This window comes from Oncorhynchus clarkii, chromosome 17 (genome assembly GCF_045791955.1).
Source record: "Oncorhynchus clarkii lewisi isolate Uvic-CL-2024 chromosome 17, UVic_Ocla_1.0, whole genome shotgun sequence".
In the NCBI taxonomy this organism is placed as follows: Eukaryota; Metazoa; Chordata; class Actinopteri; order Salmoniformes; family Salmonidae; genus Oncorhynchus; species Oncorhynchus clarkii.
Genome location: NC_092163.1, coordinates 40,441,756 through 40,460,707, shown reverse-complemented (window position 1 = coordinate 40,460,707; position 18,952 = coordinate 40,441,756). Strand labels below are relative to the sequence as shown.

Sequence of the window (18,952 nt, the reverse complement as noted above, 5' to 3'; positions counted from 1 at the left end):
TTTGATTTGTAAATATTGAGATGTGAAAGTGTGTACGTTGATACATTAAGCAACGAAGTGTAACCTCTAAACCCTCAGGATTGGTGTCTTTTTAGAATCCATAATCTTTACCTACAGTATAATGATTACTCACAAACAAATCATGGGATCCAAGGTTTTTATTTAGACAACACATCAACTTTGCAGTTCTGGGTCATGTCCAGTAAGCATAAAATGGGAAATAACATTGTTAGGAGTTAATCTCTTGCATGTTCCTCTTTAAAACAATCCTAGATTACTGACCACTAATAAAATACTCAGCTCATCCAATGAACACACAAGGTAGAAGTTGCCTCAACCACAGATCTAGGATCAGATTTCTCTACACCCCATATCAATGCTAACCTATAGGGGGATGATAAAATATTTTATCCTGTATCAGTGGTTAGGGGCCACTTCTTACTCTAATGAGCACAGAGTTAAGGTCATAGCCCTTAGTAGGATAGGCTACATTCATTAGGTGCTCGTAACAAACATTGAAGAAATAAACTTTTCAACATCTGAAGACACATATGTTCATAGGTGTGCAAAAGTGAAAACTAGGCAAAATTTTCCAACTGCAAGTACACAGTGCGAGTCCATTCGCCCAATTCCCGGAACTCAAACATGACACAACTATTAGAGCATATAGTCACACTAAAAAGACCACCTTAGAAACTCAATTCAGCCACTCGTTGTGGCTGAATTGACGCATTAGTTCAAATGAGGAGACAGTTTATTAAAACAGGAGGGCGTTGGATTGGTTTTACAAGCAAGTGAAGCAGAGAAGAGATTTGAGTAGTTCAAGGAACTGTGTTTTACAACATGGGCACCAAAGACCATTTTATTAGTCCAACACCAAGTTACTCTAGCTGCTGCTGGTAAACTTGACCTATAGCATAGCAGGAAATACAGAGTTCTAGGTATGCTCTGAAAACAAAATTAGGAACCAACTCCCTTACTCCTGCGGCTGCCACAGCAGGTAATACATATGAAGACTTGATAGATAAAGAAATCTTTATGGTCTCTTACTATATTATTCCCTTTTTGTTTGACTTATTTGCCCTTTATCAAGTATAAAAATGGCCCAACAACATGCTGGTATTTGGTCACAATTTATTTCAAGTGTTTTTACCTACTGAATAAGACTGGGAGAAGTTTAGCCATCGTGCTGGTACATCCAATAGGCCTTTGTGCGCCAGGGGTTTCTAGCGTAACCCTTCATTCAGAGAAAGCTAATATTTTCCAGTGTCAATGACAATGACACACACACTTCTCCGGACAGGACGTCAAACACTGGTAAAAAAAAATAGCCTTTTTAAAATGTGTCATAATGGCTAATGTACAGTAACATATAGGCTGACTGAAGACAAAAGAATCATAAAACAAAACGGTAAAACACACACCCACATAGCTGCTCTGCTCACAACCACACTCAGGTTGATACACAATGGTACTGTATTCCCTTAAACCAGGGCTGTCCAACCCTGTTCCTGGAGAGCTACCCTCCTATAGGTTCACTCCAACCCCAGTTGTAACCAAACGGATTCAGCTTATCAACCAGCTAATTATTAGAATCAGGTGCGCTAGATTAGGGTTGGAGTGAACACCTACAGGACTGTAGCTCTCCAGGAACAGGGTTGGCCAGCCCTGCCTTAAATCATCCAGATACAGTATCTCAGACTTATTGTTCGCTGGATAAAATTTGCAAAGTAGCCTCTGGAGAAACAGATGACGGAATGGAGACGACTTCAGGGTTACATCCACTCTGTCCCAGCAGAGCTTTCAGTAGCCTTTCAGGGCAGGTCCCATACATGTTTATCAGGATTCAACAGTCACACCCAGGTCTTCTTCAATCTGTGTGTGTATGCAACTAACTCCCGTCACTAGTACTTTGTATATGTTTGTACTTGTGTAAGACTGAGTTCCTGATGGTAGTCTTTCAAGATACGTATATCTGTATATATAGCAGTTTCCCCAACCTCTCATGAGTACCCACAGACAATCGACTTATTTGACGTTTTCCAGAACTAACACAACTGATTGAAATTATCACCTAATAAATCAAGCCCCTCGTTAGTTAAATCAGCTGTGCTAGTTGTCGAATACATCAAATACGTGGACTGGCTGGGGGTACTCATGAGAGGTGTGGGAGACACTGATCTATAGTCTACTGTACTGTGAAAACCTACAACTTAGTCTCAGGTGGTGATCTTCTTGCGTGGCAGGTAGGCGTTAGTGATTTGGTTCATGATCACCAGGGCTGGGAACAGCGGCAGCAGCAGGAAGGCGTACCACACCACCCCCTTCACCGTGGCCTGGAACCAGTCAGAAAACATGGCCGACACCACGGTCACAGTCGCCAGCAGGTACACCACAAGGCCACAGGTGGCGTGGTAGAGCTTGAGCCGTGGAGGCGACAGCTTGAGCAGCTTAGGGAAGAGGAGGCAGATACCGCAGGCGGCCTGGAGGACGGTGGCAGCCAGGGTGCCCACCCCCAGCAGGCTGTGCCAGGTGGCCAGGTGGGGGCGCTCTGACACGTTCTTGCTGGCAACCATGAAGCCAACTCCGGTGGCTGCAGCCAATATGACCAGGGCCTGGATGAACCAGTGCAGACGGACTTTACCCTTCCGTGCCTTGAAGCAGAACGGAGTCCCCTCGGGAGAGAAGAGGAGGATCCCCTCGGTCAGGCACAGGATGTACTGATAGACGCAAGAGGAGAGGTGGAAGACCATCAGAGGACAATCAAAGGGTTAACACTGTCTGAGGATAATGCAAAGACTTTAACGCAGAGACACAATGGACGGGGACGGGGGTGAGTGAAAGAAGAAATATCTTGTGGTGGGGGAAATAATGTTTCTGTGCCGACTTAGAAAGCTGGGTCAGTTCTGCCCAGTACACAGTGCATCTCATCTGCAACCTATACTCAGCATTGTCCCACTAAACAACAACAAAGGACTTCTGAGCTGTTTTTGGAGACGGCTCTATAACGTTCCTCCAGTCAGTCAGTCCTCTAGGTCAAGTTACCTGGTTACGTCATCAGCCCAGGGCTACCTGCCTGTCACATCTCTGTTCCACACTTCGATCCATTATTAAAGAAACAGAGGGAGAGAGAGAGAGAGAGAGAGGAGTGGATGTATAATTTATTTGCAGCTTCTCCTTTTCCGGCAGCGTGCCGCGGGCAAGGCAGGGCCCACATGTAGTGCAAGAGGTAAGATGGTTGTAGAGCTTAATCTCTCGCATGTGACAGTACCTTACCTAAGACTAGAAGTATACTGAACAAAACTATAAACGCAACATGTTCATTGATTTTACTGAGTTACAGTTCGTTCATATGAGGAAATAAATACATTAGGCCCTAATCTATGGATTTCACATGACTGCTGGGAATACAGATATGCAGCTGTTGGTCACAGATACCTTAAATATAATTGGGCCTCAGTATCTCGTCATGGTATTTTTGTGCATTCAAATTGCCATCGATAAAATGCAATTGTGTCGGCAAACCGCTTGCCCACGCGACGCCATACATGTGGTCTATGGTTGTGAGGGCAGTTGGATGTACTGCCAAATTCTCTAAAACTACGTTGGAGGTGGCTTATGGTAGATAAATTAACATTAAATTCTCTGGCAACAGCTCTGGTGGACATTCCTGTAATCAGCATGCCAATTGCACACTCCCTCAACTTGAGATATCTGTAGCATTGTGTTGTGTGACAAAAATGCACATTTTAGAGTGGCCTTTTATTGTCCCCAGCACAAGGTGTGCCTGTGTCATGATCATGGTGTTTAATAAGATCCTTTATATGGCACACCTGTCAGGTGGATGGATTATCTTGGCAAAGGAGAAATGTTAACAGGGATTTAAACACATTTGTGCACAAAATTTAAGAGTAATAAGCTTTTTGCAAGTATGGAAAAATACTGGGACCAACACTTTGCATGTTGCGTATATATTTTTGTTCTGTGTATATTATGGTATTTTGTGGTGTGTGTGTCATGTTATCAGGATAACTTACTGCGATAGACATACACACAGGATGCCAGGAAAATAGACCTGAAACACAGACACATTGTGTGATTGTCCACACTGGACAAAACATTCCAATTGAAAGTTACTAATGCAGTCACCAAGTCCTTGGGATCAGTGCTGGTTTTTGCTCTAGCCCAGCATTAGACATCTGATAATTGATCAACTGATACTTGGTCAATACTTGAGGTGCTTAGGTGCTGGTCTGGAACAAAACCTTGCACCCACCAGTCCTCCAGGCCTGCAGGTTTTGTGCTTAAAAGTATACTTCAGGATTTAGGCAATGAGGCTCTTTATCTACTTCCCCAGTCAGATACCATTTTATGTCTGTGTCCAGTATGAAGCGAGACAATGCTAACCAGCGGTAGTGCAATGACTGTAAATCTATGGTTACCACTTCCAGTCATTGCGCTAACGCTAGTTAGCAATGGCTCGCAAAACTACCTCCAACTTCCTTCATACTGGAGAGAAGCTAGGTTTCCATCCGATTGGCAACAGATTTATGCGATCCTCAAAAATCTGTATGAAAACAATATGCACATTTTCCCACCAGAGATGTGTTTCCATCATATTGACTTGTTGTGGATAAAATGCTGTGGGTGATGATAAAGAGCATTTCACAATAACTTTGCAGTTAAATTCTCATGTACCGAATTGTAAATACAAGTTAAATGGGTTTCCGTCGCATTTTCAACTCTACTGATGGTTTTGTCACCAAAAATGTTGCATTATATAGCTAATGTGCCCATTCTGATATTGGCATCTGCACTCTAGCCAACATGTTGCAGATACAGGTATAGCCTACATCAGCGATTCTCAACTGGTGGGTTTTGAATGGGCCATGAGTGTCTGAGTAAAAAAGTAGTATTTTCTTTAATGAAAAATACTCCCGTTTGAAATTAAATGACTACAACTAGGTATAAAGTGTGTAGAAATGATAATGAACCCATATTTAATCATAATTTAACACCTGAACTTTTTCTTCTGTCACAGTATTTTCAATGTAGTATAATTAACAGCGCTGTTTAGTGGATTTGGCTGATTTTTGTGGTCTCAAACCAGTGAGTTTAACATTCTTCATCAAGAATATGGGCAAAATTGAATTACTGACATTGGGAAAGGTGGGACTGTTGTTTCCTTGTCATAGAATTGGTACATGTACTATCAATATAGCATAAAAAAACATCTTGATTGTACTTTGGCAACAAAACCACTGTCCTACATGATGAGATTATTATAGACAAAAGAGCGAGATTATTTGTATTTGTCAAACGGCAGACACACCAAGCATCGATCATGTCACCTGAATAAAACTCTCAATATTTATTGGAAAGGAGCATCAAGCTCATCACATTGCACTTTCACCACCCTGTGAAGTTCATCATAATTGATTTCATCTGTACAATTAAAGGTTTTTTTCGGGAGGGGGGGGGGGGGCGACTCAGTCAGACTTTAAATTTACTCTTGAAAGTTGGAGTAGCAGAATGCAAAAGGTGCAATTTCGAAATTGGGTAGTGTGTCATCGGTTTCCCTCTTGTCATGTAAGTCATTGCATACCGTAGAGCTATTTATAACTGCTCAGAAATGTTGAGATGAACTAGCCCATGTCAGATAACGTTTGGTTGGTTGGTTCTTTTTAGTCCAAAAATGTTGTAGAAATGTTCGAGTCACTCATATCACATGAATACACATTAGACGTGGCAAAATGTATAGACGTGCAAAATCTGCTTTAAAACTGCAAAATAATATCTGCACCCCATGACAAATATGTGTAGAATTGCAGGAAATAAGCTTTAAACCTGCTAATTGTTCTCTCCGCCAACAAGGGGGGTGTGAACAGTGCTTGTGCCCATAGAAATACAATTGTATTGTGCAGGGGACGTTCCCCAATGTTGGAAGGGGGACCTGAGCGAAAAAGTTTGGGAACCCTGGCCTAAAAAACTGTATCGTTTCAAGTCAGTGGGGGGACCACACGTCATCGCGTGACTCCAAGTTACTTCAATATGATGATTATTATAGCAATATTTGTGCATAAAAGCGTTTCCACCGCCATTTATCACATAATGATTTTTTTGTCTAGCGTATTTTTTGTCGACATTTTGAATTGTTTCTTAGAAATGTACTGTTTCTATCAGGTCCGTCGTGACATTTTTTATCCGACAGTAGGCTACTTTACTCGCATAAAAAGGTTGAATGAAAACCTGGTTACAGAGACATTAAAAATAATATTCAGGAGTTCATCTGACTCTGGGGAAGTAGATAAAGGGACTCATTGCCAAAATCATTGTCAATAGTTTACAGGTCAACAAGATGAAGGCAACTTACTTGTTCCCGGGCGGGATAGTACTGAAATCAGTACAGTGAGACCCACAGCTATGACATGCGCAGCGATCACTGCGACCCTTCGCATCCACACATATAGCCAGAACTCACTCATCCCCAGCCCCTCGCCGACCGGGCTGTACTCCATATCTGCGCGCATCTCTCCGCGGCCGGCTAAATGGAGAGCGTGCGGGCTAACTGTACAATGATAAACCGATGGTTCGCTGAGCGTCGTGGCAGATACATGGAGATTAGTTGGATATAAATCGGGCCAGTTAATGTTCTTGAACCGTTGGCGCCAGTCTATCCTTGACCGCGCTCGGGACTCTTGCGCAGCAAGGATGTATCAAGTTGCATCACATTCATAAACGTATCACAAACTATGTTGACCAACACATCACAGGAAAACGAAACGATGGATGTGCGGTCTCAACGGATTAGTCTGTAGCTAGTAAATCCCCTCCTGTTACAGAGATTATAAAACGGCAGCATTTTACTGTTACGCACCTACGTAGACTAAATCAAATTCCAGGCCGGCAGGTTTCGTTCCAAAACATCCCGCAGATAATGACCAGCTGATACTTTTTGTCCAGCGCACCTGGAATATTTACTGTAGGCCTACTACCACTGGTTCAAGTCGATCAGGTGGGTTCTCGAATCCACTTCCTGGATAGAATCTCTTGGTGGATGAGACATGAGGGAGTTATTTTACACTTGCCCGGGTTGAATCATGTGAAGAGGGTTGAGGGAGGAGCGCCCTCACAGACGAACAGTAATTGCGCCGCTCGGTCATAGGCCAGATATATATATATTTTCCATAAAATAAACGTTTTAGTCTTCACAATGAAAACTATCACTTCAGCATAGGAAAACACAGAATGTTACGACACGTGCTTTTTTTTAAAAAACCTTTACTTAACTAGGCAAGTCAGTTAAGATATCAGCTGATGTACGAAGGGCTATATAAATAAATTACATTTGAAGAACAAATTCTTATTTATTTTCAATGACGGCCCTGCCTTGTTCAGGGGCAGAACGACGTATCTACATTGTCAGCTCAGGGATTCGATCTTGCAACATTTCGGTTACAATCCGAACGCTCTAACCACTAGACTACCTGCCGCCCCGCTAAAATATTTCACTTTTGTTTTGAGCCGTCTGACAGCGCGGGGCGCCTAGCTCACATCCGGGAGGCAGCCCGGTTCAAGATGGAATGCGAATTTTCAGCCGGTGCAAAACACGACTACACGGGTGAGATTAATCGAACCCCCCCATTTAGAGAGGCTTCGGGGAGAAAAAACAGCAACGTCACTGACAGAGGAGCCAGTCAGCTGTCAAATCAGTGAGTCATCTAATGGCGATATCCCCAGCAGCACGAGCTGCTATCCAACGAGGAACGGGCGCTAGGGAATCAAGAGCTCGTATTGCACTAATTTGACACACGCGTGAATAGCCTTCATAATACATTACATTTTTCTATCCAACCCATGTACAAAACACTTTTTACTCCAGTAGTTTTTTAAGGAGTTGCTCCAATTTCATGAACATGGCGTCATGGAATGCAGTCCTTTGAGCAATAATTGGCTAACTCAGCGCTCCCTCTCCCACCTTGATGCAAAGGTGTGAAGGCTACTGTTATGTCACTTCTATACTGGCATCATACAACAGTAATTAGACAATACAGTGAGATCATTTCTCAGACTAATATGGTTGTATATGATCTGGTATATCAAGGCTGCAAAAAATTATATCTGGTGACCCCTTCTTCCTATACCAGCCTCAAAAGAAAAGCCACAACTTCAAGTGTAAAGGATATTTTTAAACAATTTTTATAAACCAACATATTAATTTAGCAGCATAACCAGAAGGTCTTGAGGTATTTATAAATTCACACACAGAAATTCACGTGTCCCTTTTGTCCTGCACACACTCACCAACATCTGCAAACTCACAAAGATACACACACACACACGCACATCCGACTCAGGAACTGAACAACACGTAGCTCGTACTGTATTGGTCTTAAGCACTCTCTCTCCCACATACACCTGTATACTCATTCCCATATAGGCTTCAATAGACATATGCACCTGCATACATCGACATTGGCTTGAACATCCAGTCACACACACACACACACACACATCTCAAGTCCTGTGATGTCTGACTACTCAGACAGGGCTGTCTCCCTCATAGTGGCTTGTAAGGCAAGCACTCTTAATGGTGCAGTTTTGGCTGTGGAGAAAGGAGGAAGACCACAGTCAAATGGCTGCTTTATAGTCACAAATACTTGGACAACAAATACAATATAATTTGTACCAAACAGTGCATCCGGAAAGTATTCAGACCCCTTGACACATTTTGTTATATTACAGCCTTACTCTAAAATGTATTAAATCATTTGTTTCCTGATCAATCTACACACAACACCCAATAATGACAAAGCAAAAACAGGTTTAGAAATTTTAGCAAATGTATAAAAATAACATTAATACCTTAATTACATACGTATTCAGAACCTTTGCTTAGACTCAATTTAGCTCAGGTGCATCCAGTTTCTATTGATCATCCTTGAGATGTTTCTACAACTTGAGTGGAGTCCACCTGTGGTAAATTCAATTGATTGGACATGATTTGGAAAGGCACAAACCGGTCTATATAACGTCCCATAGTTGACAGTTCATGTCAGAGCAAAAACCAAGCCATGAGTTAGAAGGAATTGTCCATTGTCGTCCGAGACAGGATTGTGTCGAGGCAAAGATCTGGGGAAGGGTACCAAAACATTTCTGTAGCATTGAAAGTCCCCAAGAACACAGTGGCCTCCATCATTCTTAAATGGCAGATGTTTAGAACCACCAAGACACTCCCGAGAGCTGGACACAGCCAATCTGAGCAATCCTGGGAGAAGGGCCTTGCTCAGGGAGGTGACCAGGAACACAATGGTCACTCTGACAGAGCTCTAGAGTTCCTCAATGCATGAGTGGCTTCGGGACAAGTCTTGGAATGTCCTTGAGTGGCCCAGCCAGAGCCCGGACTTGAACCCAATCTAATATCTTTGGAGAGACCTGAAAATAGCTGTGCAGTGGCACTCCCCATCCAACCTGACAGAGCTTGAGAGGATCTGTAAAGACGAATGGGAGAAACTCCCCAAATACAGGTGTGCCAAGCTTGAAGCATAACACCCAAGAAGAATCGCTGCTGTAATCGCTGCCAAAGGTGCTTCAACAAAGTACTGAGTAAAGGGTCTGTACCTACATGTACATATTACTTTGATTTCCCGGTGCCCCCACACATTGACTCTGTACCGGTACCCCCTGTATATAGCCTTGCTCTTGTTATTTTACTGCTGCTCTTTAATTATTTGTTACTTTTATTTCAGTTCTTTAAGGTATTTTTCTTAGCTGCATTGTTGGTTAAGGGCTTGTAAGTAAGCCTTTCACTACACCTGTTGTATTCGGGGCATGTGACAAATACAATTTGATTTCAATACTTATATAAATGTGTAATTTGTCATTATGTTTTTACTTTGTCATTATGGGGTAGTGTGGCGATTGAGGTAAAAAAAAAAAACAATATAATCAATTTTAGAATAAGGCTGTAATGTAACAAAATGTAGAAAAAGTGAAGGGTTTGAATACTTTCCCGAATGCACATAACGTATTCCTAATATAATCTTAAGTAGTAACCCACCTTCTGTGTGCCCATTTTCTTCTCCAACCCACCAGGCAGCGCCCCCCCCTTACTGTCCTTCCAGGGGTAGAAATTGGAGCGAGGGGAGGAGGGAAGGCGGTGCAGTTTAGAGGGGGGCGAGGGTTCACTGCTGCCCCCCTTGCGTTTCTTCCCCAGCCCCCTGTGCTCGTACCCCGCCGCCCCCCTCCCGTGTAGTCCTGAGTCCCCACCTCGGCTGTGAGGGTCAGGTGGGGAGGAAGAGTGTCCAGAGGTTGGATGTGTCCGTTTAAACGCCCAGGCTGCCGCTGGCGAATGGGGCTCCGAGGGGGATGGCTGGGGGCGGGGTTTGCTGCTGGGGGAGAGAGTACCATTGGTCTGGCTGTGAGGAGTGGGCGGGGTGGTCTTAGAGGAAGTGGAGGGGGGCCGTCCCCGGTCCTGGGGGATGATAGAGTTCCTGTCTGGGCCGCAGTGCTCACCCTCCTGTGACGGGGCTTTGCGCTTACGGAGGGCTGCGGCAGCAGCAGCCTCCTCTCTGAGTCTCAGCTGCTGCTTGCTGGGTCGCCCTACTGGGTTCTTGGGCCTTCCGGGCCCTGGTGGCCGCCCTGGGCCTGTCTGACGGACAGGAGGGGGCGCCGGGGCTACAATTTGGCTGCCACTAGCACTGGAGTTCGCTGATTGGTTAATGGCTGTGGAGTGGGAGGGGATTTGTAGGCGTGTCTCCCTTCCTGGTCCGTGGGAGGAAGAAGAGGGGGGCCTGAGAGAAGGGGTGCTGTGGCTTCCTGTCCTGACTTTAGAATGCAGGGAGGAAGAGGAGGACAAGGAGGAGGAAGAGGGGTTGTTCTTTGCAGAGGGACTCTGGGACTGGAGGTCTGAAGCTTGAGGTATTTTCCTGCAGAGATAATATACCTGTATTAGATAGAGAGAACTACAATGCAACACTTTGTCCAGAGGGGAAACAATCAGGAAAATGGTGCTCGAACAGCACTATGTAGCTCTTATGACAAACCTCTGCACCAGTAAACCTTGTTAAGTTACCACAGGGCCACACATCACAAATAATCTTACTTCCAGAGGTGGGCGCTGATGTGCTGCTCCACCATGGCGTTGAGTGCCGACCGCAGGTGGTGGAGCCGTCGGTCAAAGGTGTACACACCACGACCCATCTCATGACTGCCAAACGAGCACACCTAGGGAGAGGAGACAGAGCACATGGTGGGTTAGGGGACTGTTAATACAGTCAGTGCTGGCAACATCTCTGTATTTTACAGCTGTGAAAAGGTCACCATACTCCAGTGATATACACTGAGTATACCAAACATTAGGAACACCCATTGCATTGCACCCTCTTTTGTCCTCAGAACAGCCTCAATTCGTTGAGGAAAGCATTCCACAGGGATGCTGGCCCATGTTGACTCCAATGTTTCCCACAGTTGTGTCAAGTTGGCTGGGATGTCCTTTGGGTGGAGGACCATTCTTGATACACACAGGAAACTGTTAAGCGTAACAAACCCAGCAGCGTCACAGTTCTTAACAGACTCAAACTGGTGCACCTGGCACCTACTACCATACCCTGTTCAAAGTCTCATTGAAAGCAGTCTAAGAAGCAGTAGATCGGTTTTATTTGAGCAATTTCGACGTTTCCCGTTGTTTTGGCGTCTTTTACGTTCAGATTTGTACACCGGCTTCAAACAGCTGAAAATACTATATTTTTGGTTATGAAACTATATTTCACAGAGGTGTAGACATTGCAATGATTCACCACACCAGGGCCCCCCTCGGGGTGCATGTTTAGTTCTCTTTGCCCTAGCACTACACAGCTGATTCAAATAATCAAAGCTTGATGATGAGCTGGTTATTGGGGGTTAGGAAGTGTGTGTGGGGGGCTCTAGACTATACCTGCCTGTTTTGTCACAAACTGAAATGAAGAGAACTATTAGAATTGATTTCTGCATAGTGCAGCTTTAAAAATCCTTCTTGAACCGGTCTCCTCCCCTTCATCTACACTGATAGAAGTGGATTTAACAAGTGACATCAATAACGGATCATACCTTTCACCTGGTCAGTCTGTCATGGACAGAACAGGTGTACAAAAAAAACAAAAAGAACACCCAGTGTACATCTGATAATACCACTAGGAGTAGTTGATGACACCCTGTAATCTTACCGCGGCTGGTTTGGGGTGCCAGGAGGAGGAAGGGTATTCGTACGGCTCCTCAGGCCCCTCTCCCTCGCTCTCGTCGCTGGAGATGCGCCCTTGGGTGAGGGGTGATGGGGCGCTACCCTCCTCCTGACAAGGTTTGTCCTCCTCTGGAGCGCTTTCTAAAGACGCCCTGGACCGACTGAACACACACGTGTTAATATTTTGTCCACATCTACCACGAGTACCTTTACTATTACTTTAACACATCTGATAACATAAGTCCCCTACCTAAAGGCAGGGTTGTTGGTGAGGGGTCTCCTGCAGTGGGGGGGTTCTGGGGGGTCCTCGGGGGCCTCTGGGCTGGGGGACCGACCCGAGCCGCTCCCCTCCTGGGTCTGACCCCCCCGCTCACGGATCCGGGCCCCCGTCTTCAGCTCGGCCACCAGCTGGTCAAAGTTTTTACTCCGACCAGGAACCTTCCGCCGTTGGTGGATGGAGTGAATCTAAGGACAGGAGAAAGAAACAGACCAGGGAGAGAAAACAATTAAACACAATTATTTGTGTTTATCTAAAAACGTCAGTTTCTTACACACAAAAGTGACTCGAAGCCTATACTTTCCATCCGAATAGACATGATAAAAATTGTCCTTGTGCTGTGAATATAGGGCGATGCTGTCCAACTTTCCTTTGTGTTTTGGAGGAAACACTATAGCGCCCAGCCCCTATGACTGCCAAGTCCTGATAACCACTGACTGTCTGTAGCGATCGTTTTCAATCTAGTTCACTAATTCTAGGGTAAATGTGTTCTCTCACATCACCATCTTCTCGCATTCACAGATGGGTCTGAGACGAGGTGGGATTCATTAGCATTTGAACGGATCTGCTAGAGATGACCTGAATCACATACAGTCAACATACGCCTGAGCAAATCTGTTGAAAGGAGAGACAAACTATGAGGAGAGGGATGATTTGAAAAAAAAAAGCATCAGAAGTGCCTCAGAAAAGCAGAGCCTTAACCAGAATGTGAGAGATATGTAGAAATCATTTAAAAAGAGCCTGGATCTCATTAAAAATACATAGGTATAACCACAGATGACAAAACATTGCTCTATCAAATAGTCTTGGTAAAGAGGGAGGATAAGCCCTAGTACAGCAGACAATTAGACGTTAAGAAAAATCCAGTGTGGGCGTCTGAACGAGAAGCGAGGCAGGGAAGCAGTTTCTCAGATTCTTTCCCTTTCCTGTAATTATTTTATATTTTTTTAAATACAGAAAATTAAGATTTTTTTATTTTTTATAAAATAAATCAAAATCAGGTCATATCTGCTCCTGCCTACACGTGAACCCACTGCGCGCTGAGAGACATGAGGACCTTGTAATAACCGATCTAACATGGGGTGGGTGAAAGGTTTCCACTACTTTGCCTTTAGCTCCCCAGTCATGTCAGAGCAGAGATTTTGATAAGGAGGAAGGTTTGTCTCTACCACTGTAACTCCACTGAGGCTAGGGGACATTTTTAATACCACAATGTCCTCAATACCCTGCACAAAATACCCCTTCCTTTATGTAGAGAACCTTTCAAGTACTATGGCAACACCGCAATCACGAAACATGATATTTGGACGACTAATGTACTATGCTGCCATAGCAATGAATAGCTGAAGTGTTATCTATAGGAGAGACATGGAGGACCAAGAGTGTCAAAATGGAGAGAAATGACTCATCCTCATCATACGAAAAGGGCCCAATTAAGCCTACACGTCATGTCACCCCTTTCATTTAAAAGAGTCTTTGTTTGAAATACATGCCTGATGTGACGTCATGAATGTAAGCAATTACTATTGTCATCTATGGGTTCATAGTTTTGAAGGAGACCACCATCATTGGAGCTCCTCCAATTAACACAGGAGAGTAATAACCTAGACATGTCTCTTATCTGTGTCCGACAGTTCCCGTTTCTTATGGTCGCCGAATCACAGATAAAAGAAAACACCCAAGTTATTACTCTTGGCATATCACTGACCGTCTTTCTATTGGGAAAGAATTTTCATCTCTTGCCAGTTGGACCCACAATAGAGGAGCCAGCACGTGTAGATAAGTTCCTCAAACAAATCAATCAGTTGGAACAAGATATCTGACAGCAGTGAACAATGGGAAAAGTCACAATCCTCCAAACTTCACATCCTGTACGGACTCTTGTTGAGTGAACATAATTGGGTCAAAAGCAGTAAGGACAGAAGTGATTTTCCCAAAGCTTCAGTCACCCGGCTACGGAATACACAACAGTGTGAGGGCTGGGGGAGAAAGAAGAGGAAAAAGGTGGGGGAAAGGGAGAGGAAGGAAAAGAGAGGAGAGAAAAGGAGAGGGATGAAGAAGGATGGAATACTATAGGTGGCAAAGAAGAACATGCTGGGCCAAGAAGAGAGGACACTGGGATAGAGGAGGGAGATGAGATTTCATATGCAGAGTGTGTGAACTTACATTGCAGGTCAGGAGACGAGTGCAGACTTTCTTCCTCTCGGGGTCTAGTACTCCGCAGTGCTTGTCGAGATCACACTCTCTCCCTGGAGATGACAGGAACAGAAGAGTGTCTTAATAGCAATCAGACTCAACGGCTGTGACTCAGTCGGAATTAGCTTCCTAGCTCTGTGCTCTTTCCTCTCTGATCACTAGCCTTGTAATAGAAGATGTCACTTCATTTTAGCATTCTTCTATTTAACAAGCTCTTCACCCAACAAAACAGATCCTGAGGGGAAGGCCCATCTCTGTTAAAAAAATACATTGCATCTCAGTGACCCAAACTTGTATGAACTAAGATGAAAGGAAATAAAGACTCACTGGAGGCCACTTTGTTGTAGGGTCTTGGTCCACGGAGGTGGGCAGGGAGGGTAGGGGACGATGTGACCTCCTTCCTCTGGGTATGTGTCCTCTCACTGTTGGAGGGCCGGCCGGGCGGGGTGTCTCCATGGGGCCAGGGTGGGTCTCTGAGGGAGGGGAGTGGGGAGCTCAGGGGAGGCTCCAGGGGTGGAGGCTGCTTAAACACAGCCGACTCAGAGTGACCGCTGTGGGGGCTCTTATCTAGGGGGGAGGGGCTGAAGGGACAACAACAACAAAAAAAAGAGTGACAACATGATCAGATGTTTAAAAAAAAATCAGAATAAATGTTACCAATAACATAAGATGGTTTTCACCTTTTTTTTTTTTATAAAAAAGGAAAATAATAGGACCACTAAACCTATCCTCCAATCCCCCCTCTTAATCCCCTTCATCTATCCCAACCCTCTTACCGTACTACATCCTTGGGGGGCTTGGTATGTCTGAACTGGGGGGGTGTGGATGGGGGGGCTGCTCGTGGTGCCCCGGACCCTTGCCCCCTTCCTTCCCAGGAGGAAGAGGATGTTGCGTGAGTGGAGGATGGGGAGCGGCTGTGGCGGGGTCGCTGCTGGGGTGCTGGAAGGGGGGGGCGGAGGCGTGCATACAGCTTGCTCAGGGGGCCATGTCTCCTCTCACAATGCTTCTCAAAAGCCTGGGGCTTGACCACCTGGCCACAGTGGCTACACACCACCAGGTAGAAGTCATCTTGGCCCGGGTAGTGGCCGAAGATCGACATGTCTGAAGGAGGTTAGGAGACAGTGAAATGAGAAACAGGTGAGAAATCACACATACCGGGAAAGCGGGTATAGACACACATGGGTCGTTCCATGTAATTTCAGCAAGCCATGACTCCCACCATCTCAGATTGTTCTGAAATGGTTACTGTTAGAAACAAATAAGATTAGCATTCCGGAAACATTATTTTCTTTAAATATAATTAGATCTCTGAACAATTAAGCTAATTGATTGCACACAAATTGGCCACTTTAATTTATAGGACTCGTAAAATATTCAATAATGATAGTTGCTAATATCCAATTTGGACCAAACTTTCTACTAACAATGAGTAAGACAGGAGGATTCAATAATGATAGTTACTCTTATTTCCTGTTTACATAGAGTCCGATTTTATTTGAAAAATGAATCTAAAGTGGCCAAAAGTAAACCACGGACCCTCCATACCCCAATATATAGTATCAGTTCACTAAGTCTGACAAGTAGTATAGAGCTGCGGCTTGGAATATTGTTTCTTCATCATATTTAATGTATTCTCAGTGAATTTGGTGCTGTTTTTTCTCCCTGTTCAAATAAATAAATAATTGAAGTTATGGTCTCATCCTACATCTTCCCAGGTTGACCAATTGATGGTGCTGTTCCTGCTATTAGGTGATAATTTTTTAAAGACCCCCCCATTGTTAAAGAGATAGTTCACCCAAATTACAAAATGTCATTGGTTTCCTTACCCTGTAAGCATTCTTACATGGACCAGGTATGGCAGCAACACAAGCCATCACACACACCTCATACTCACAAACACACGAACGTACACACACTCAAAGCCAGCTGCGGTCACATGTTATAGAGACATTGAACCACCAGACACTTAACGTTTCACACTGTATTTAAATCCAGTATCCCATAGCTCATTCTAATATTTATCCTACTGTACATTGTATTTTAGTTACACTGTTTATACACACACACACCGCATATTTATCTATATACTGGATTCTTGAGATCGCTCACTAATATATTCTTAGTATATCTTGTGTAAATTCCCCGGCCGGGATGTCCTTGTCCTAGCGACTATTTGTGACAGGTGTTCTTCCGACACATTGGTGCGGCTGGCTTCCGGGTTAAGCGGGCAGGTGTTAAGAAGCGCGGTTTGGCGAGTCATGTTTCGGAGGACGCATGACTGGACCTTTGCCTCTCCTTAGCCCGTTGGGGAGTTGCAGTGATAAGACAAGATCGCAATTGGATATCACGAAATTGGGAAGAAAAAGGGGTTAAAATACAAAAAGTATGTATGTTCCATTAATCTTGTTTGAAACAAAAAACGATTTCAGAACAATATGAGATGGTAGCTGTTGAAATCGCCTGTTTTTGAGGTGGAACAACCCAAATCACATTGTCTGTCACCCTGAGAAACACACGCAGTCTGACAAGTACACACGGTAATGTCTGTCAGACAGCTGCTGCTGCAGACTGCCAGGCTGGTTGCGAGAGAGATCCTAGCAGGGAGCAGCCCCCCTGTGCCCCCCAACCCATTCAGCTCTTAAGACAAGACACCCAGGGGAGCACTGGAAGAAGAAGCCAAATCTGGAGACACGCACTCTGTGCAGAAGCTGTGTCCATTGTTGCCAGGGGACCTGGATAGTAAGGTTCGATGTCAATCTAAACCTGAGTATGAAGGATGTAACCAACATGCACTCCAATAAAGACTTACCTTCCTTCCTAAGAGACATTGCCTCGGCTGCGTTCTTCCCATTCTTGCTGCAGTCATCTCCATCAGAGCCTGAAAACAGAGACTCTGTGACTGAGGTGCAGTGGTCAGGGAATTTCATCAGAGGGGATAAGGCATACAGGATACAAACGCATGGATAGTAGGCTTTGGGCGCATCTCAATAGTCAAGGTGGTTCCTCCATCACCTCTTCTTCATTTGATCCGCAATGATCTGAAAGGCAGGTCAAGTGAAAGCAACACGGAAGACACACACCGTTGCCAGTCAAGTTACTCCATATCAGATTATTAAGATGAATCCCCTTGTCGGTGTTGACTAGACAGGTTCTGATCGTGACTTCCTGTCTCACAACTGGTAACTTGCACAACAGATCACAGAAATATTGAAGCTGTAATGCATACAGGATATATAGATGGGAATTCCCTTTCAGTATGAATGTTCATTTTCAAGAAAACTAGCGAGCTGGATAAGTGACTCCCTTTCGCATGGTGAACTTGGCCCCTCTGTCTGTTGCTGTGCTTGATTTAGGCTATGAGCATGATCTTTGAGCTAATACGTGTGTTTACTGTTGGAATCATGTTCATTATGTTAGAGATAATTGTTGGTTGATAAGAAAGTTAGGGAGAGAGTAGAGTAGCACTTTGAGAGGTGCCAGACAATGAATGCGCGTGCATATACACTAATGTAACTGTTTAGACACTTATCGTCTTGAAACAAACTTAAAAAAAGAAGAAAAAAAATAATTGTGCCTCGAATCCACAGTGCTTCCAAGAGTTCGAAATTCGCCCTGAAATAACAATCTAGACTAGCATTTACATGGTGGCAACAGCATCAGACTGTATCATCCTGTTAGCAGTATTATCTTCATTGCTAATACGGCCAGCTTGCTATGGCAAGAAGTTGCTCGCCCAACCATCCCTACAACTAATGCAAGCCGCCTTCCGCTGTGTAGGGCCACAGTTCTATTTGGGCGTGTGACGCTGTAATGAGAGCATACTGTCAACTGGTGGCCATGGTGTGTGTATGTGTACATAAAAATACAAAATGAGGATCAAATAGACACAATTATCACTTATTTTTTTTCAGAAGACGCCGACCGCTAGGACCTGGGAGAGAGCAACATGTTATCCAGCAAGCGCTAGGACCCAGCAGGGTCTTTGTTTGGGTAACATGGTTATGGCTGCCGCCCGTTTCCACGAAAATAAACCTCAACAGAATGGCCAATCGATTTGATATCTGACAGTACCGATTCCAAAGGTGCTCCCTTACCTTCCGACGCAGTCACACCGGCTCTCTCAGCCCAAGCGCTCCAGCTTTGGCCCACGAAATCATCGAGACTAGGCACCCGCCGTTCCAGAGCAGCCATTACTTTTACTGCGCGTTCACACACCGCCATCATCACTGCCCCGCAAGTGACTTACGTCATATTCCGCGTTC

General features: G+C 44.5%; 2 protein-coding genes across 3 annotated transcripts; both read right to left on the bottom strand.

The window, feature by feature from the left end:
• Window positions 1–143: 143 nt before the first annotated feature.
• LOC139370839 (cytochrome b561 family, member D1) lies at window positions 144–7,050 on the bottom strand. 2 transcript variants are annotated; one of them, XM_071110652.1, is made up of 4 exons: window positions 6,374–7,050; window positions 4,038–4,075; window positions 2,211–2,720; window positions 144–1,314 (listed from the first exon to the last, which is right to left on the bottom strand). In XM_071110652.1, exons 1-3 carry the CDS (start codon window positions 6,528–6,530, stop codon window positions 2,220–2,222), a joined length of 696 nt encoding a protein of 231 aa, XP_070966753.1. In that variant the 5' UTR covers window positions 6,531–7,050; the 3' UTR covers window positions 144–1,314; window positions 2,211–2,219. The 2 variants fall into 2 exon arrangements, with proteins under 2 accessions (XP_070966753.1, XP_070966752.1); XM_071110651.1 differs by having other exon boundaries at window positions 144–2,720.
• Window positions 7,051–8,176: 1,126 nt separating this feature from the next.
• Window positions 8,177–18,914, bottom strand: LOC139370822 (ataxin-7-like protein 2). Its single transcript, XM_071110611.1, has 10 exons — window positions 18,785–18,914; window positions 17,500–17,568; window positions 15,467–15,791; window positions 15,018–15,271; window positions 14,661–14,743; window positions 12,468–12,682; window positions 12,204–12,378; window positions 11,105–11,226; window positions 10,061–10,928; window positions 8,177–8,605 (listed from the first exon to the last, which is right to left on the bottom strand). The coding sequence occupies exons 1-10, from the start codon at window positions 18,912–18,914 to the stop codon at window positions 8,588–8,590; spliced, it is 2,259 nt and encodes a 752-aa protein (XP_070966712.1). The 3' UTR covers window positions 8,177–8,587.
• Between the last annotated feature and the right edge of the window lie 38 nt (window positions 18,915–18,952).